The sequence below is a fragment of the Cyprinodon tularosa genome, unplaced genomic scaffold, assembly GCF_016077235.1.
Source record: "Cyprinodon tularosa strain WSP-4 unplaced genomic scaffold, ASM1607723v1 ctg4, whole genome shotgun sequence".
NCBI lineage: Eukaryota > Metazoa > Chordata > Actinopteri > Cyprinodontiformes > Cyprinodontidae > Cyprinodon > Cyprinodon tularosa.
Genome location: NW_024039118.1, coordinates 848310 through 862179, shown reverse-complemented (window position 1 = coordinate 862179; position 13870 = coordinate 848310). Strand labels below are relative to the sequence as shown.

General features: G+C 39.0%; 1 protein-coding gene across 1 annotated transcript; it reads left to right on the top strand.

Moving 5' to 3' along the window:
• Positions 1 to 578: 578 nt before the first annotated feature.
• Positions 579 to 12570, top strand: LOC119791697. The gene is made up of 4 exons (XM_038297940.1): positions 579 to 684; positions 3362 to 4010; positions 5067 to 5223; positions 5565 to 12570. Exons 2-4 carry the CDS (start codon positions 3375 to 3377, stop codon positions 11783 to 11785), a joined length of 7014 nt encoding a protein of 2337 aa, XP_038153868.1. The 5' UTR covers positions 579 to 684; positions 3362 to 3374; the 3' UTR covers positions 11786 to 12570.
• Positions 12571 to 13870: the final 1300 nt, after the last annotated feature.

Below are 13870 nucleotides of genomic sequence, written 5' to 3'. Positions count from 1 at the left end.
TGTATTAAAAAAAAAAAACTACCAATTTTAAAAACCTAATCATATGATTTGTAACTTTCATAATAAAGGAAGCTGTCCTCTCTAAGGGTCCTTAGAATCGAAAGCATCTTAATCCTAATTATGGAAAGAGGTCCCTAATGCGATTAGAAACCTGCTCGTATTTTACAAGCGGACACTAACTTACCATCTGGCATTCAGAAAACCTTGCTCACATTTTATGCTCTAATTTAAAACTTGCACAACAGGGCTATTAAAAAATTTTATAGACAAAAACAACATAAAAAAAACAACTTCACAAATATGTTCAAAATTTTTCAACATTTGGTGAAAGATTTCCCTTGCAAACATTAAAACTCTCCCGACAAATGATTCTTATAAAAACATATTGCAGTTTGATATTAATGTAAAACATATCAATATAATTCAGAGGTCTTTGGACCAGTTTTGTGACATGCATTGATAGCTCCATAAGGTGTGGCGCACCCTTCCAAAGAGGATTTACAAGCTTTGCACCAGCAGTGAAGATTAACTCTGAGCAAAGATTAAGCAAATTGCCAATGATGTTGTCTCCTGGAATAAACTCTTACTGTGCAGTTAGCTCAGCAGCAGTCATGCCATGGAGCACGCTATGGAAATCTATAGATCTTCCTTAGAACAACCGGAGCTCTAATCATGCCAATAAAGGTGAGTTACTTGTTTCTATTTGTTTGCAAGTTCAACTTTGTTTGACTGATTTATACTTTGATTGTGAGAGATGTTAGATAAGCTTGTTTCACTAAAAGCAGTTGAAAATACTTAAAGTTTGAAGAAATAGATAATTACTATAAATTTATTATTCAGTCTTGTATGAAAAAGAGATGTTTCAAGAAAAAAAAAATACTAATATAAAATTAAATAATTAAATTAATAAAGTCAATGAAAAGGGCACTAAAACCTTTATATTTGTGCATCAATAAATTTTTTTTCTCTCCAGTTTAGCAGAGGGCCGGTCTTTCACCTGGTGACTACAACCTGACTAAGTAAACAACATATGCTTGGCAGCAGGTCAATTAGGTGTTTACAAGAACTGTATATGTTGCCTTTAAAAAGTTTTATAGCATCATGCACATTTATAGATTATAGCCTTGGCAAGAATATTTACAGAACCCTAGAAATAGCAAAATCTCACGTGTTAAAATGTGACTTAAATTCAGTGAAATAAGTAACTAAAGAATTTAACCAAAGAAACAGCTTCCACAATTAACACTTCAAATAAAATAAATGTTACTTAGATATTTATACATTACATTTTTCAGATTGATTGTGTATAAAAATTCAAATTTGTGCTCTATAACTCCCTGACATGACACCCTCTCTTATAAATGGGAAAGAAAAATAACAGACATATTGGTGCTAGTATGTTATAATTCAGGAACTGGACCATAGGATGTTGGTATTCGCTTAAATTTATACTTATAGTCATTGAAATGGTTAAAATGCTAAAACCAACCTGGACTGTGTAAAACAAGACTGAACGAGAAATTATGTTTATTGTACCGCTGATGTCTATAAATGTGGAGGATGGTTTCTGTTGTTTAAATGTTGATATCATTAAAACTAACCAGAAAAAAAGGATGAAAACTAAACTAGAAGCAATTATTGTTCGGCATAGACAAAATATTTTTATTCTTATGAATTGAGTTTCGTGTTTTTAACTAAGCCAAAGACATCAGGACAGATAAAGGTATTAGAAATCTCCCTCTTTGAAAGAAAAAAATATTTATATCTTGTCTTATCAGAAATCAGATTCAGAACTTTTTTTCTGCTGAGGTTTTAGGCTTTCTCTTGCTTAATTTAAATACTTGCCCTATTACTGGTTAACACATTTAGCAACTCAATCAATTTAGACATCTAAAAATATTAAGGAAAACAACAGATCAAACAAATCATGGTTGTTTTTGTCAGACTACTCGTATTTTCATGTTCAAACATCTCACAGGTCTACAGAGAAAGGTCTGAAAAAGAGAAAGTATCCAGTGAACAACAGCAACATGGGTAAAGTTGTTTGCTGACAACCCGGTTCACAGGGGAGTGAGGCAAGTCTGTTCTGAAACTATATAAAGGCAACCGTTGCTCTAATAGTGAGAAGACAACTTCAAGTAGAAATCCACTCATTTAAGAACAGAGAACCAATCCACTGAGGATCAACAAAATTAGACAATAAGAACCTGGGAAAAAGAATGCTTGAAAAAGTGATTCTTTATATCACCTGCACGATTTAAATGGTATACAGTAGGATAACAATCTATTGTAAACCGTTTTTTAAGCAGGTATCCATCTGCCTTACATAAAAGTTTCAGGGCTACCATTTCAACTGATATGGGGGATATTTTCTCATTTTGAGCCCCTTGGTTCCAACTGAGCTTCATTTTAACACCTCAGCCTACCTGAATGCTGTTATTGACCATATCTGCTCCTGTATGATCACAGTGTGCATGTAGGATAATGGTTACTTTCAATATTTAATGCAACATGTCCTAAGGCAAAAATCCTCTCCAAGATAGTTCGCTAAACATCATGAGTTTACTTATATCAAATGCTGAAACAGTCTCACGATATAAAAGCAGATGCAGTCAACAATCTGCAGCAAAAGCAGACGTGTTTCTTCTTAATGTTGGATCTATGCCACAAATGATTAAGGAAAAAGGAGGTCCAATATATAGAAAAGAAAGTTAATTCAATTCAATATAATACTAATTAAGTGTGCTTATTGTCAGTGTACAACAGCTATGTCTCCAGTTTTATTGTTACTCAGTAGCAGCCATTCAAAACCGCCCTTCCCTGTCAAACACCAGCCAAATGGCATCCTACTCCACTGCTTCTCCTAGCCAAATCCAGCCACTGGCCTTCTCCCGGGCATGCTTTTTTTTACTCTGAATCACCCTTTCACTGAATTACAGGTTCTGACCAGGAGATCAAGCTTCTCTTTAGATCTTAAAGTCCACAAATCAAAGAATAATTTAGTACAAAGATTGACGTTTAAAAAGGAATTGTTGAGGACCAGCTAAGGACCAGCCAAGGGTCCATCAAGGAAAGTGGGAAAATTTTGAATTGCTACTACTGTAGGTCAGAAAGTAGGAATCTTTTACAATGGTTCAAGATTTAAGATTGTTTATTGTCATTATACATAAAGGGCAGCACAAAGTATAACAAGATTTCTAAATCACTCACTCCCTGCATTTCCAAATCAAAAGACACCATAAGGAAAGCAAGAATAAATAGATACTCTTGTAAAGCAGAAGCATAAGATGCAACAGATGAAAAGCTTGTTTTTTGCTAAATGTCTAATTATTTTTGCTTTTTCCTACACCTTCATTTGCAGTCAGTTGGAGAAGATGAATGAAACAGGACTTCGGAGAACCCTCCCTGACCAGTCATCAGGTAGCGGACATACCTTCGAAACTTCCCATCACACGAGTGTCACCAGTACTATTCTGTCAAAGCGGGTCTGCTTCTACAAAAGTGGGGATCCACAATTCAATGGCCTTCGAGTGGTCATAAACAACCGCACCTTTAAAACATTCGATGCGCTTCTGGACAGTCTTTCCAAAAAAGTCCCCCTGCCTTTTGGGGTGCGTAACATAACGACTCCTCGGGGGATTCATGGCATCAAAGCGCTAGATGATTTTGAGGATGGGAAATCCTACATCTGTTCTGACAGCAGGAAAGTCAAGCCAATCGATCTGGCCTTGGCCCGGAAGAGGCTGCCACCGTGGTACCATGCAAGACCTGTTAGTCCTAATCGCAAGACAGCCAGGTTTTTTCCAGGCCGGAAAAATCTCCACAGAGAAGAGCAAGGGATTGTTCATACACCCAAAAAGCTGGTTGTGTTTCGCAACGGAGACCCCTCTGTAAGGCATGCTGTTTTGCTACAGAGGAAGACTACGCCGAGTTATGAGTCTATCCTGAGACACATCTCAGAACTCATGCAGTTCCACGTCAACAAACTACATACTCTGGATGGCCGAAGGGTAAGTGTTTCCCATCAAGATCAAACACAAAGTTATTCTGCTGGAAATCAAACATTATCAACCCTAAAAGTACTGACAAAGACCTACCCCTGGCATGAGGAAGTGGTCACATGAGAAAAGGGAGTGAAAAACTTTCTTGCAAACCCTTATAATACCTCCAGTACCTTGCAAAATTATTCATACCTTTAAACCTTTAGAGTTTTTGTGAAATTCAAAACACAATATTCTATGTACTTTATTGCGATTTCCAATGAACTACCCTTAAACATCAAATAATTACTTAATCAATATCAGGTTTTGAATACTCAACAGACCGAGGTTAAATTAATCATCTGAAATAGATTGAGTAAGTATTTCAGGTTGAAATATAGCAAGACAAGCGCTAACATTTGATATCCTAGAAAACTAGCCCCACCCGCCAGCGGCCAAAATCCTTTTTTCTTGCAAGTGGGTCTAGCCTTGATCAATGCCCCAGGCCCTAGAACTGGTGGGCCAATCAGAGATGTGTTTTGAATTTTCAATAGCAAAGTGGCCAAGGGTTTTGAGGGCTGGGCCGACAAAGCTGTGCAACGCTGGACAAAGCACAACAAGAAAGATGGCAAAAAGACTTAGACTTAGACTTGGGATTTTCGTTGAAATGTGAGCAGGAAGAGGCTCTACGCTTGTTGATTTTATAGAAGGACGTATACACTGATTTACCGACAGGCTGTTTGTTTACATTCCCCCACCAACTTTCTGTCACGCTTGCTACGTCACAGTCAGTTGCCGTGGCTTATCAATTGAAGTCCCAATAAAAAGAATTGAATTTTAACTCTGTAACATGACAAAATGTGAAAAAGCTGAAGGAAGTGTAAATATAGGCAAATAGTTTAACATTGGGTCTAATGCAAGTTCAAGCCTTGCTTGTTATTTAACATACATAATTCCATACTTAAAGTTAGGATTCTTTGTAAAGTAGTAGGTAAAAATAAATAGTAAAATGTTTAGATATATTTTTAGTTTAAGGAATAGTTTGAGCTACACTAATTAAAAGCAATTTATTTCCTGTCTTTTCAGATTGATGGTCTTCCAGGTTTGATTCTGTGCTCTGGAAGTGTGGTTGCCGTGGGCAGGGAACCTTTCAGGCATGTCGTATACAGCATGGAGAAATATCCAAGTCCAACAAGGCAACACACCAAGCGAAGGGTTTCAAAAAAACAAAAGACTTCAGTCTGTAAGTAAAAAAATAAATTGGTTGGTTTATTTAGGTGAAGAATTTCTTAAAACTGTGTTCATTAGCCTTGTATTAGCTTGATACATATTAAGTGTATGCAGTAATCTGCTGTCAGTCAAGGGTTTAAGCTTGAGAAAGGGCTGAGGTGATAATATTGAACATAATGCTGTAGATGACCTACATGCTTCGCTGCTGGCTAATGTTCTAGAGGAGCAGCCGTTCAGTCAGTCTAACTTTCTCTTCCTTTTCTTTTCTCCCTTCATGCTTTTCTGGAAAACTCTTGAATTTCTTGTTTTTTACTCTCCAACTTTTCACACAACCCTTTTGGACTCTCTGAGAAGCAAAGAAAATGACACCTTCATTTTCTTCAAAGTCAAGAAATTTCTCTGCATCATCAGAGAGGTACATCGTCCAACAGATTCATGCCAGCATGGGCGAGAGCTCCTGTGACCTGCCCAGTAACGCCGCTAATTCCATCGAGTCAGACTCAGATCGAATACTGGAGTCCTTGGCAGAAACAGACGAGGACATCTGTCTCGGCAATGGCGGTAATGAGGGACAGGACGGCGATCTTCCGAATGACGACAACATTGAGAAGTCCTTTCGGGTAAATGAGGACGGCAGTATGACAGTGGAGATGAAAGTGCGGCTGACAATTAAAGAGGAGGAATCTGTTCAGTGGACAACCACCTTGACACGGTCAGTTGTAGCTGATCAGCTTAACATGTCGTCTTTGCCACATTCTGACCCAGAGCAGGAGGTTTGCTCAAGAAATTCACAAACTTCTGCAGCTTCCAATGACATTATCCATAAAGACAGAACCAGTGATGACAATGACGATGATCCACCATCTCTTGGAAACAGAGCTTCTAGTGATAATTTTCAGGATGAGGATGATCTTAAAAACCACACAGAAGTGTTGCTCCCAAGGAGAGAACCTACTCCAGGATGCAAGAGAATAAGAGAAAGCCAAGCTTCTGTGGATAGCATTAAATCTGTAGATGAGGATGATTTTGGAGAAGGAAAGGTGGGTTCTTGTTTCCTCGAAGAACAGACAGAGAACGTGACAACAAAAGAGCAGTTCTACATGGAGAATCAGACCAGCACAAAACCAGTTCCTAAACCAAGACGACTTGGTTCTGTGGATGTTATCAACAGGGACAGTTCTGCATTAAAATCCACTGAAATTATGCAGACTGAATCCAGCGGAGATGAGGTTACTGAAACAGTCTTGCACATATATGAACAACACACATATCAGGATAATTTTCTTGCAAATGTTGGTGTTCACAGTATGTCTGCTTCTGGAGTTACTTCACAAAACAGGCAAAATTGTTCTTCTAATGAATTTGAAGCTGAACTTTGGCCTTCGCCGGCTTTTGAGCCAGATAGTGGATGGAGAGCTGATAGCATGTCTGTAACACCAGGTTTACAATTGGCCTCCCTAAACATTGGTGCAATTCAAGGACCAAAAAGAGAACAGCTACCAAAATCTAAAAAAAGCCAAGTCAAGCCAGGAGACAATGAATCAAAGAAAGATCTGAGGGTTTCCTCAAAGCCAAAATTGACTAGAAAAAATGTCCAACGGGATATGACACCAGGTAAAGGACAAAGGAAGAGTTCAGGAAAGGCTACTGAGAAACGTAAAAAATTAAAACCATTCTCCAGTGCAGTGTTCATTAAGAGAATTTATGGAAACAAAACTAAGCCCCCAAAAAAGATCAAAAGGAAAGTAAAACAAACTTGGAAAAGCTTACCAAAGCGATTCGCTAATAATGTTAATGGTCAATTATCTTTAAAAGAAGAGACCAGCAAGCAAATCTTAACAGAAACAAGCTCTCCACAAATAGTACAGATATGGCAGAGTAAAAACGAGTCCTTGCATGTTATTAAAGACAGGCCATTGCTACCAATTAATAATCCTCCTAACTTTGATAAAGAGTATGTGGAGCATGGGCCCGAGAAGGGACATTCAAACCCAATATCAAACCAAAAAAAAGAAAGCAAAAGAATGGACAGATTTATTCCTGCACAAGTAGGAAGAACTTTAGAGGAGACCTCAAAAAACAGCAAAAGTTCTGAACTTTCTACCCTGGAAAATGTGATCTCCCCATCAGTTAAGCTGAGAGTACAGTCTTTTGAAAACAAATCAATGCCTGCAGTCACATCACAAAATGGCCAGGATGCTACACAAGCTAAGCCACCCCTAAATGTGATCTACTCAAAAATGATCCCACCGACAACTGAATCAACTGAAGAGGGAAATATTACAATGTCTATTGATTTACCACCACCACCGCCCAAACTACTTGATACTGAAGATTTCACAAATGAATCTAAATGTCTAAGTGGTAGCCTTATCAGCAGCCAGGGACTAGATAATTGTCCCCAAAGTAGGACTCCTACATCTGACAAGGCCTTATCTTACAATTATAACACAACTGAAAAAATAAAATCTGCTTTAACCAAGAATGCCCCGGCTAAAAAGGGGGTAGAAATAGCCAGAGCTCCATCCATTAAAGAGACTCATTTGGTCAGTAATCACTCTCCAGAAACAAAAATGTCACCCAAAATGGAACCTCTGAATGAACCAGCTTTGGATAACTATGCTACTGAAGAGGAAACAGTATTGTCAGTTCCCACCATCAGCAATGGAAGGAAGGAAATCTGCTCAACAGTGACAGCAAAAAAGGTTACAGCCACATCTGAAGAGATCCCTCAACCCACCTTAGAGCGGGGCATTCCATCATTTTGTACTTCTGTGTCTCCACTTAGTTTAACCTCTGATGAAAGAATGTCGTCTTCCAGTATTATATCAAGTGAAACCTCAGTTTTGGGAAGTATTGAGTTTGAAGAAACAAAAATATCTGATATGCCCAAAATCGAAGAAAAATCACCTAAGAGTTTGGCAAAAAAAGCCAAATTGAAAAGCAGTCCATCTCCAGAGAGGAAGATGCAGAGCAAAAACTCCTCTGAACTCCAAAATACGTCAACAAAAAATTCAGCAGAGACTAGACACATTGTGGACAAAGACAATCTTTCACAAAAAGGACTACAAAAACCTGAAAAACCCAAAGTAAGTCCGTCAGCGGAGACAAAACACCATGAACTTCAGAGACCTTCCCCATATTCTCAGTCTCTAGATGTGGTGTCACCACCTAGTAGGCACAAGTCCAGCAAAAAGCTTCTTCCAAGAAATGTCTCTTTGGACAGCCCGTTACAATCAAAGAATGGAAAACTTAAGAAATCATCCCAAAGAGAAGGCCACCAACCAGCCCTGCTGAAAGCTGATATCAGTGGTGACACTGAGGCTGTGGCAGGAGATCAAGTTATATCTGTGATGCCAGAGCCAATACATTCAGTGGATCAGCCTAACATGAAGCCAGTCCTTGAGAAGATCTGCTACTCAATAAAATCAATACGACAAATTACTCAGAGTAAGCGTCCATCCTGTTTGGAAAAGTCCAACAGCTTACCCGACTTTTCCTCTCATGTGGCCTCAACGTTTGGCTCTTCATCCAAGGTTCTTCTTGCTTTCCTTGCAGTTATGACCCTAAAAGATGGCTTGGCAAACCTGAATATGAAAGAGCTGAATGCATACAACGTCAGCTGTGCTGAAGCTTTAAAAATGATTGATTCCCTCCGAGAAATTGCCAACATAGAAGACTCTCAAAGATTGAGAATCAGTTTGTCCAATTTACAAAAGTCTGCTTCAATGCAGCTCCTCCAAAGCTGGAAGGGTTTCCAGGACAAAAGCACAAACCTTATTTCTTCAGAGGCTGCCCCTGAATTTGATTGTGGCATTGGAGAAAATGTTATTGACCAGATAATAGATAATTTAGACATTCCCAAAAGGCTAAAGGATGAACTGGTTTCGCTTTCCGACGGTGAGAGTGACAGACGAGGAAAGAGACATTCTAGCAGACTGAAGCTGTTGGCAGACCAACTAATTCATGAAAACACTGGCGAAGACACTGTTACTCATGATGAAAAAGATAATAGTGGTGTCAGGTCTATTGTGAAACAAATACCTGACATTAAAAAGCCAGCACAACCAGAATTGGACAGTACTCCTCTGTTTTCTGAGGCAGGAAAATACAAAACAACAAGGCAAGTAATAGAAGACAAGGGCTGCAAGAATTGGTTGAATTCTGTCGCTGATTCAGAATATAATCCAGAAGAAAAGAAGACTTTCAACATAATGTCTCTAGACTTGCAGACATGTACAGATGAGGCACAAGATAATCCGGAAAAGCAAAAACAGCACCAGAGGGCATGTTTGTTTGAGAAATTACCACAAAAAGGTGCAGAAAGTGTAGACCTGTACAGCAGGATAGAACCCGCAAAACAAGAGACGTATATGGATGCTAACCAGTTAACACAAAATGAGAAAAACACGCTCTACACTGAAATAATCAAGGAAGCTAGATCAGATCTGGCTGAAGGACACCAGGTGATTAGAAGTGCCAATAAAGACTGTTTTAAACAATATACAGAAGAGAGAGCGGAAGTAACAGATCATGGGACAAAACAAGGGATCAGTGCAAGTTCTAACTATTACGCAGAAGTAAAAGTAAAAGGGAAGAAAACAACATTCAACTCAGACTGCAAAAATCTGTATGATCCGATAGAAATCAAAAGTAAAGTGTCACAAAGCCAAAGAGCCAGTATGGGGCTAAACATAAGCACTAATGGCAGTACAGGAAGCTTAAATGTAGAGGATCCATCTTCACTGGAGGAACAGCAAGAAGTTAATTATAAAAAACTGCATGTTATTATTGAGGAAAGCTTGTCTGGCAATGAGAAAGAGGAACCCCTTGATTATCTTCCTAAGTTTGCAGAGGAAACAAAAGCAGGTAGAGATCTGGAGGCTTTGATCGAGGAGTCTGAGAACGACCAGTTTAGTTCAGAGGATGAGATCCAGTATGCTGCTGATGAGCTAAAACAGCAAGGTTCTCCTAACCGAGGCTCAGTTGGTGCATTAGAAAATCCAGATTTATGTAGCTTGATAACAAATAAAAGTTTAGGATATGGATTTAGATCCAATGTTGATGATGACAGTGGCAACGACCACAGCAGTTTTGAGGAACATATGTATGAAGTGCAGCTAAAGGATGAAGATAAACAAAAGAGTAACTTAACTGAAGAAGAGTTGAGTTACTATGAAAATGACTTTAGCTCTGAGGAGGAAGAAACAAGTAGAGAGAGAAGATTAAAGCAAAGAACTGCCGAACTCCAGGAAACTCCCCTGAGAGTACAGCTAGAAGAGTTAAACACCAAGGGGATTGTTGAAAGTCTTAAACATCAATCTGATGAGGTCTTATCCAAGTCCGTTGCAGAGCGGGTGACTCTTCTGGAAAAGCAGGTGGCTGAAGCCCAGAAACCAAAACCTGCAGCAAAAAGTTCCACAATCAGGCTTTCCTCTCAAAGAAAGTCTCCTCCTGAATCCGAGGATTCCCCTTCTGAGTCACCTGCTTCCGAGATGCTTATCTGTACTCGATCGGCTCCTCAGTCATCGTTATCTTTTAGCTACGACTCCAGTGGTGTTATAACCACAGAGCCCGAGGGAAGCAGAGTCAGATCCATCAGGGAAATGTTTTTAGCAAGGAGCGCCACAGACATTCAACAGAGAGGCTTCCTGGGCCCAAGCTCATCCGAGCTGAGGGCAGAGACATCAGGCAGTGGTGGCTATCAGTCCCAGACTTCTACTGACCTATCTGGTAACGAAGACGACTCGCCACGAAAATCCATCTCTAAAGGCTTTGTAAGGAGGGCAATCGAAATGCTTTATGGCAAGAAAGACCCCGAACCAGAGGAAGTGAGTGAGAGATCCCCTTCAGAGCCAGATCAAAGAAAGAGGGAACCTTCAAGCATCCTCTCTCCATTTCACGCAGCTAGATCTAAGGCAATGTCAGAGTTCTCCTATTTTAATTCCTCTAATGCTCTAGACATCTTCAGTGAAGCAACGAGATGCATTACGTTCAACGCACAAGTGGGGCCTGGAGACAGTGTTCCTATTGACAATGGCCGGTGGCTTCTTAGAGAGAACACACAAATGAGAAAGTCAGTGTCAGACCCAGTTGGAATTAACAAAACCTTGACAAACACATTTTACGATGATGGATTTTGTAAGGATAAAGAGGAGAAGACTCCGTATTTATTGTTCAGTTCAAAACCAGAGTTACAAAACGAGACCAAATCCCAACCTGGAAAGTGCACCTATTTCTCCCTGCCTCATGCCAGTGAATCAGAGGCATGTCAGGATGAAATGAGCGTAATAAGCAAGGACAGCAAGAACGAGGACAGTGTTGAGGAGACAAAGGATGCTTCAGAGGACAGCAAAACATGGACAGAGAGAAACGGAGCCCTGCCAGGAATAGGTGTTATAGATTTTAAGATGAAGGACAATAAAGTGCACCCGCTGGTTGAGCTGCCACCCGATGGTGAGGTGGTGGTGGTACAGCCTGGGAAAGGTCAGGGCGTTATTAACAGACGGATTCAAGAACCTGATGTTTTGGACTTACTGTATCATTTTTGTGGTGAGCATTGTCCCATACTGTGAGAGCAACAAACTCTCACATTCAGCTAAAAATAAATTGTACACAGGGTTAGAGATGAATATATTGTCTTCTGTGCCTACATTATCATGTTTTCATGGCCTTGAATTTCAACTCACTTCAGCTAACTTTCATATAAAACATTGTGTAATGGCTACAAAACCTTTACATTTTTAAGTACAGTCAGTAATTTGGTTTTTGTCTTTCTCAGTTGATTTTTTCCTCTTTTTCTCATCCACTGAGCCCCAATTTTATTCAAGTTGTCCAGTTTTCCAGGCATCTCATTAAAATCGGATTTTGTTTGTTTCATTTGATTTTTCATTTGCTGACTAAAAACACAAAAGGTACAGCTTTTAAGAGTTTGTCAGTTGCTGCTTGGTTTATCGTAAACATCAAGAATTTCCTGTGTAATCCAGTCATGCACCAGAGCAGGTCTTTCCCCCTCTAGGTTGCCTGTAAACAAAACAAACAGCCTGAGCATTACTGTAATCTCACTTTAAAACTTTAAACAGATCAAGTCCCTGCAGATGTCAGAAAATCAGGGTGAGCTAAGCAGCGCTGCAGGAGCTGGTCAGAATAGTTGCTGCAGCTCAGGTTTAACTTGGAGCAGTTTCTTTTTTTAATAATTACACCAGACTGTAGAAATGATCTGTACTGTGGTTGTTGTGTTTTCGATAGCGTGACCAAAACGTTTAGGACCAAGTGGTCTATGGTTTACAATCTGGCAGCTGTAATGTTCTTTTGTCTTTTTGAGCTAATGTGTGAGAATAAAAACTGTGTTTACAAGTAACTTTGTGTCTTTTTTTTTTAAGCAACCTAAATTGAGCAATAGATCTGTACTATTTTAATCAACAAAGATGCTCTTGATGAGCAAAGCAAAAACAAAGCCCCCAAAAAATCAATTTGTGGTTGTTGAGTGAGAAACCCAAACATGTTTTTCTCTTCCTGATGTGTATCAGCGCCCAGAGGAGTCGTCAGCAGAGCCTCGGTTTTTGTCCCTCCCTGGTTGAGGAAGCATTTGTGTTGTTCTAAGACTGTTTTGTTTCTCTGATGTTGCCATCATGCAGTCCCGTGTTGTGACAGGAGCGTTGAGGAATGTGCAAAGAGCGGAGTGTTTACATCTTCAAGCAAGAAAATTCCCACAATTTAAAACAGATTCCAAGATATCCCAATATATAAGAATAATTGTGGAAATAATTTATGTTCATATTTTAACTTAGATTGAAACTAAAATAAAATAAATCTATATAGATTGGTTACATGGTGTGATATATTATTATTTTGATGATAATGGATTAGAGAAAATTGAAACCCACTTTCTCAGAAAATTACCATGTTAGTATATACCTAAAAAATACAGGAAATATTCACACGGCAGGAGAGAGGGCTGGAATGACTTTAACTAAAGACAGTAATCATTGACTGCCTCCATAAGGAGAGTGGCAAAATGTCATCCCTCTGACTGCTGACTGCAAGCATGGAGAACGAAGGGAAGAAATAAAAACAAGAAGTCAAAGGTGCACAAGAAAGTAGAATGATCTTTTATGGTTTGAAATAATTTTTAGGATTTCATTATCTGTAAAACCATTATAACTGGATGGTTAAGTGGAAAGAAAAACTGACAGAAAAAGGTGTGTAAATCATGAAGCAAACAATATTTGGAAAGAATTATAAAAGAAACTATACCAAAAAAATTGGTAGGATTTAAGAGACATGAGTCTCAGCTGGGGTAACGCTTCAAAACAGAGATGCTTCCTGAACATGGGCTTTAAGTATTTTATATAGCCACCACCTCTACTGAAGAGCTTTATTGCTATGATGATTTTATTTTCTCACAAACCTTGACACTGGTCTACTCTACTAGTCTAATAAAGAGGGCTGTAACCTGCAGCCCTAGGCCTGCAGGCTCATCTTCAGATCAACAGTGGGTTCTGATAATGTTTGTTTAAAACTACAGAAAATTTACAATATTTCTTAAAAATAGCTCATTGTGTTTTTATGTTTTCATGCATTAATTTTAATAGAATATTATCAAATTATTTTCAACTCATTTTTTCTTACATCCCAGTTTCACAAATGCAGTCAACTAA

Excerpts from the sequence above, each read along its gene's own strand:
- LOC119791697 (XM_038297940.1), top strand. The coding sequence starts at position 3,375 with ATGAATGAAACAGGACTTCGGAGAACCCTCCCTGACCAGTCATCAGGT. Across the intron at positions 4,011-5,066 it reads ATACTCTGGATGGCCGAAGG|ATTGATGGTCTTCCAGGTTT; the intron begins GTAAGTGTTTCC and ends CTGTCTTTTCAG. Across the intron at positions 5,224-5,564 it reads AAAACAAAAGACTTCAGTCT|CAAAGAAAATGACACCTTCA; the intron begins GTAAGTAAAAAA and ends CTCTCTGAGAAG.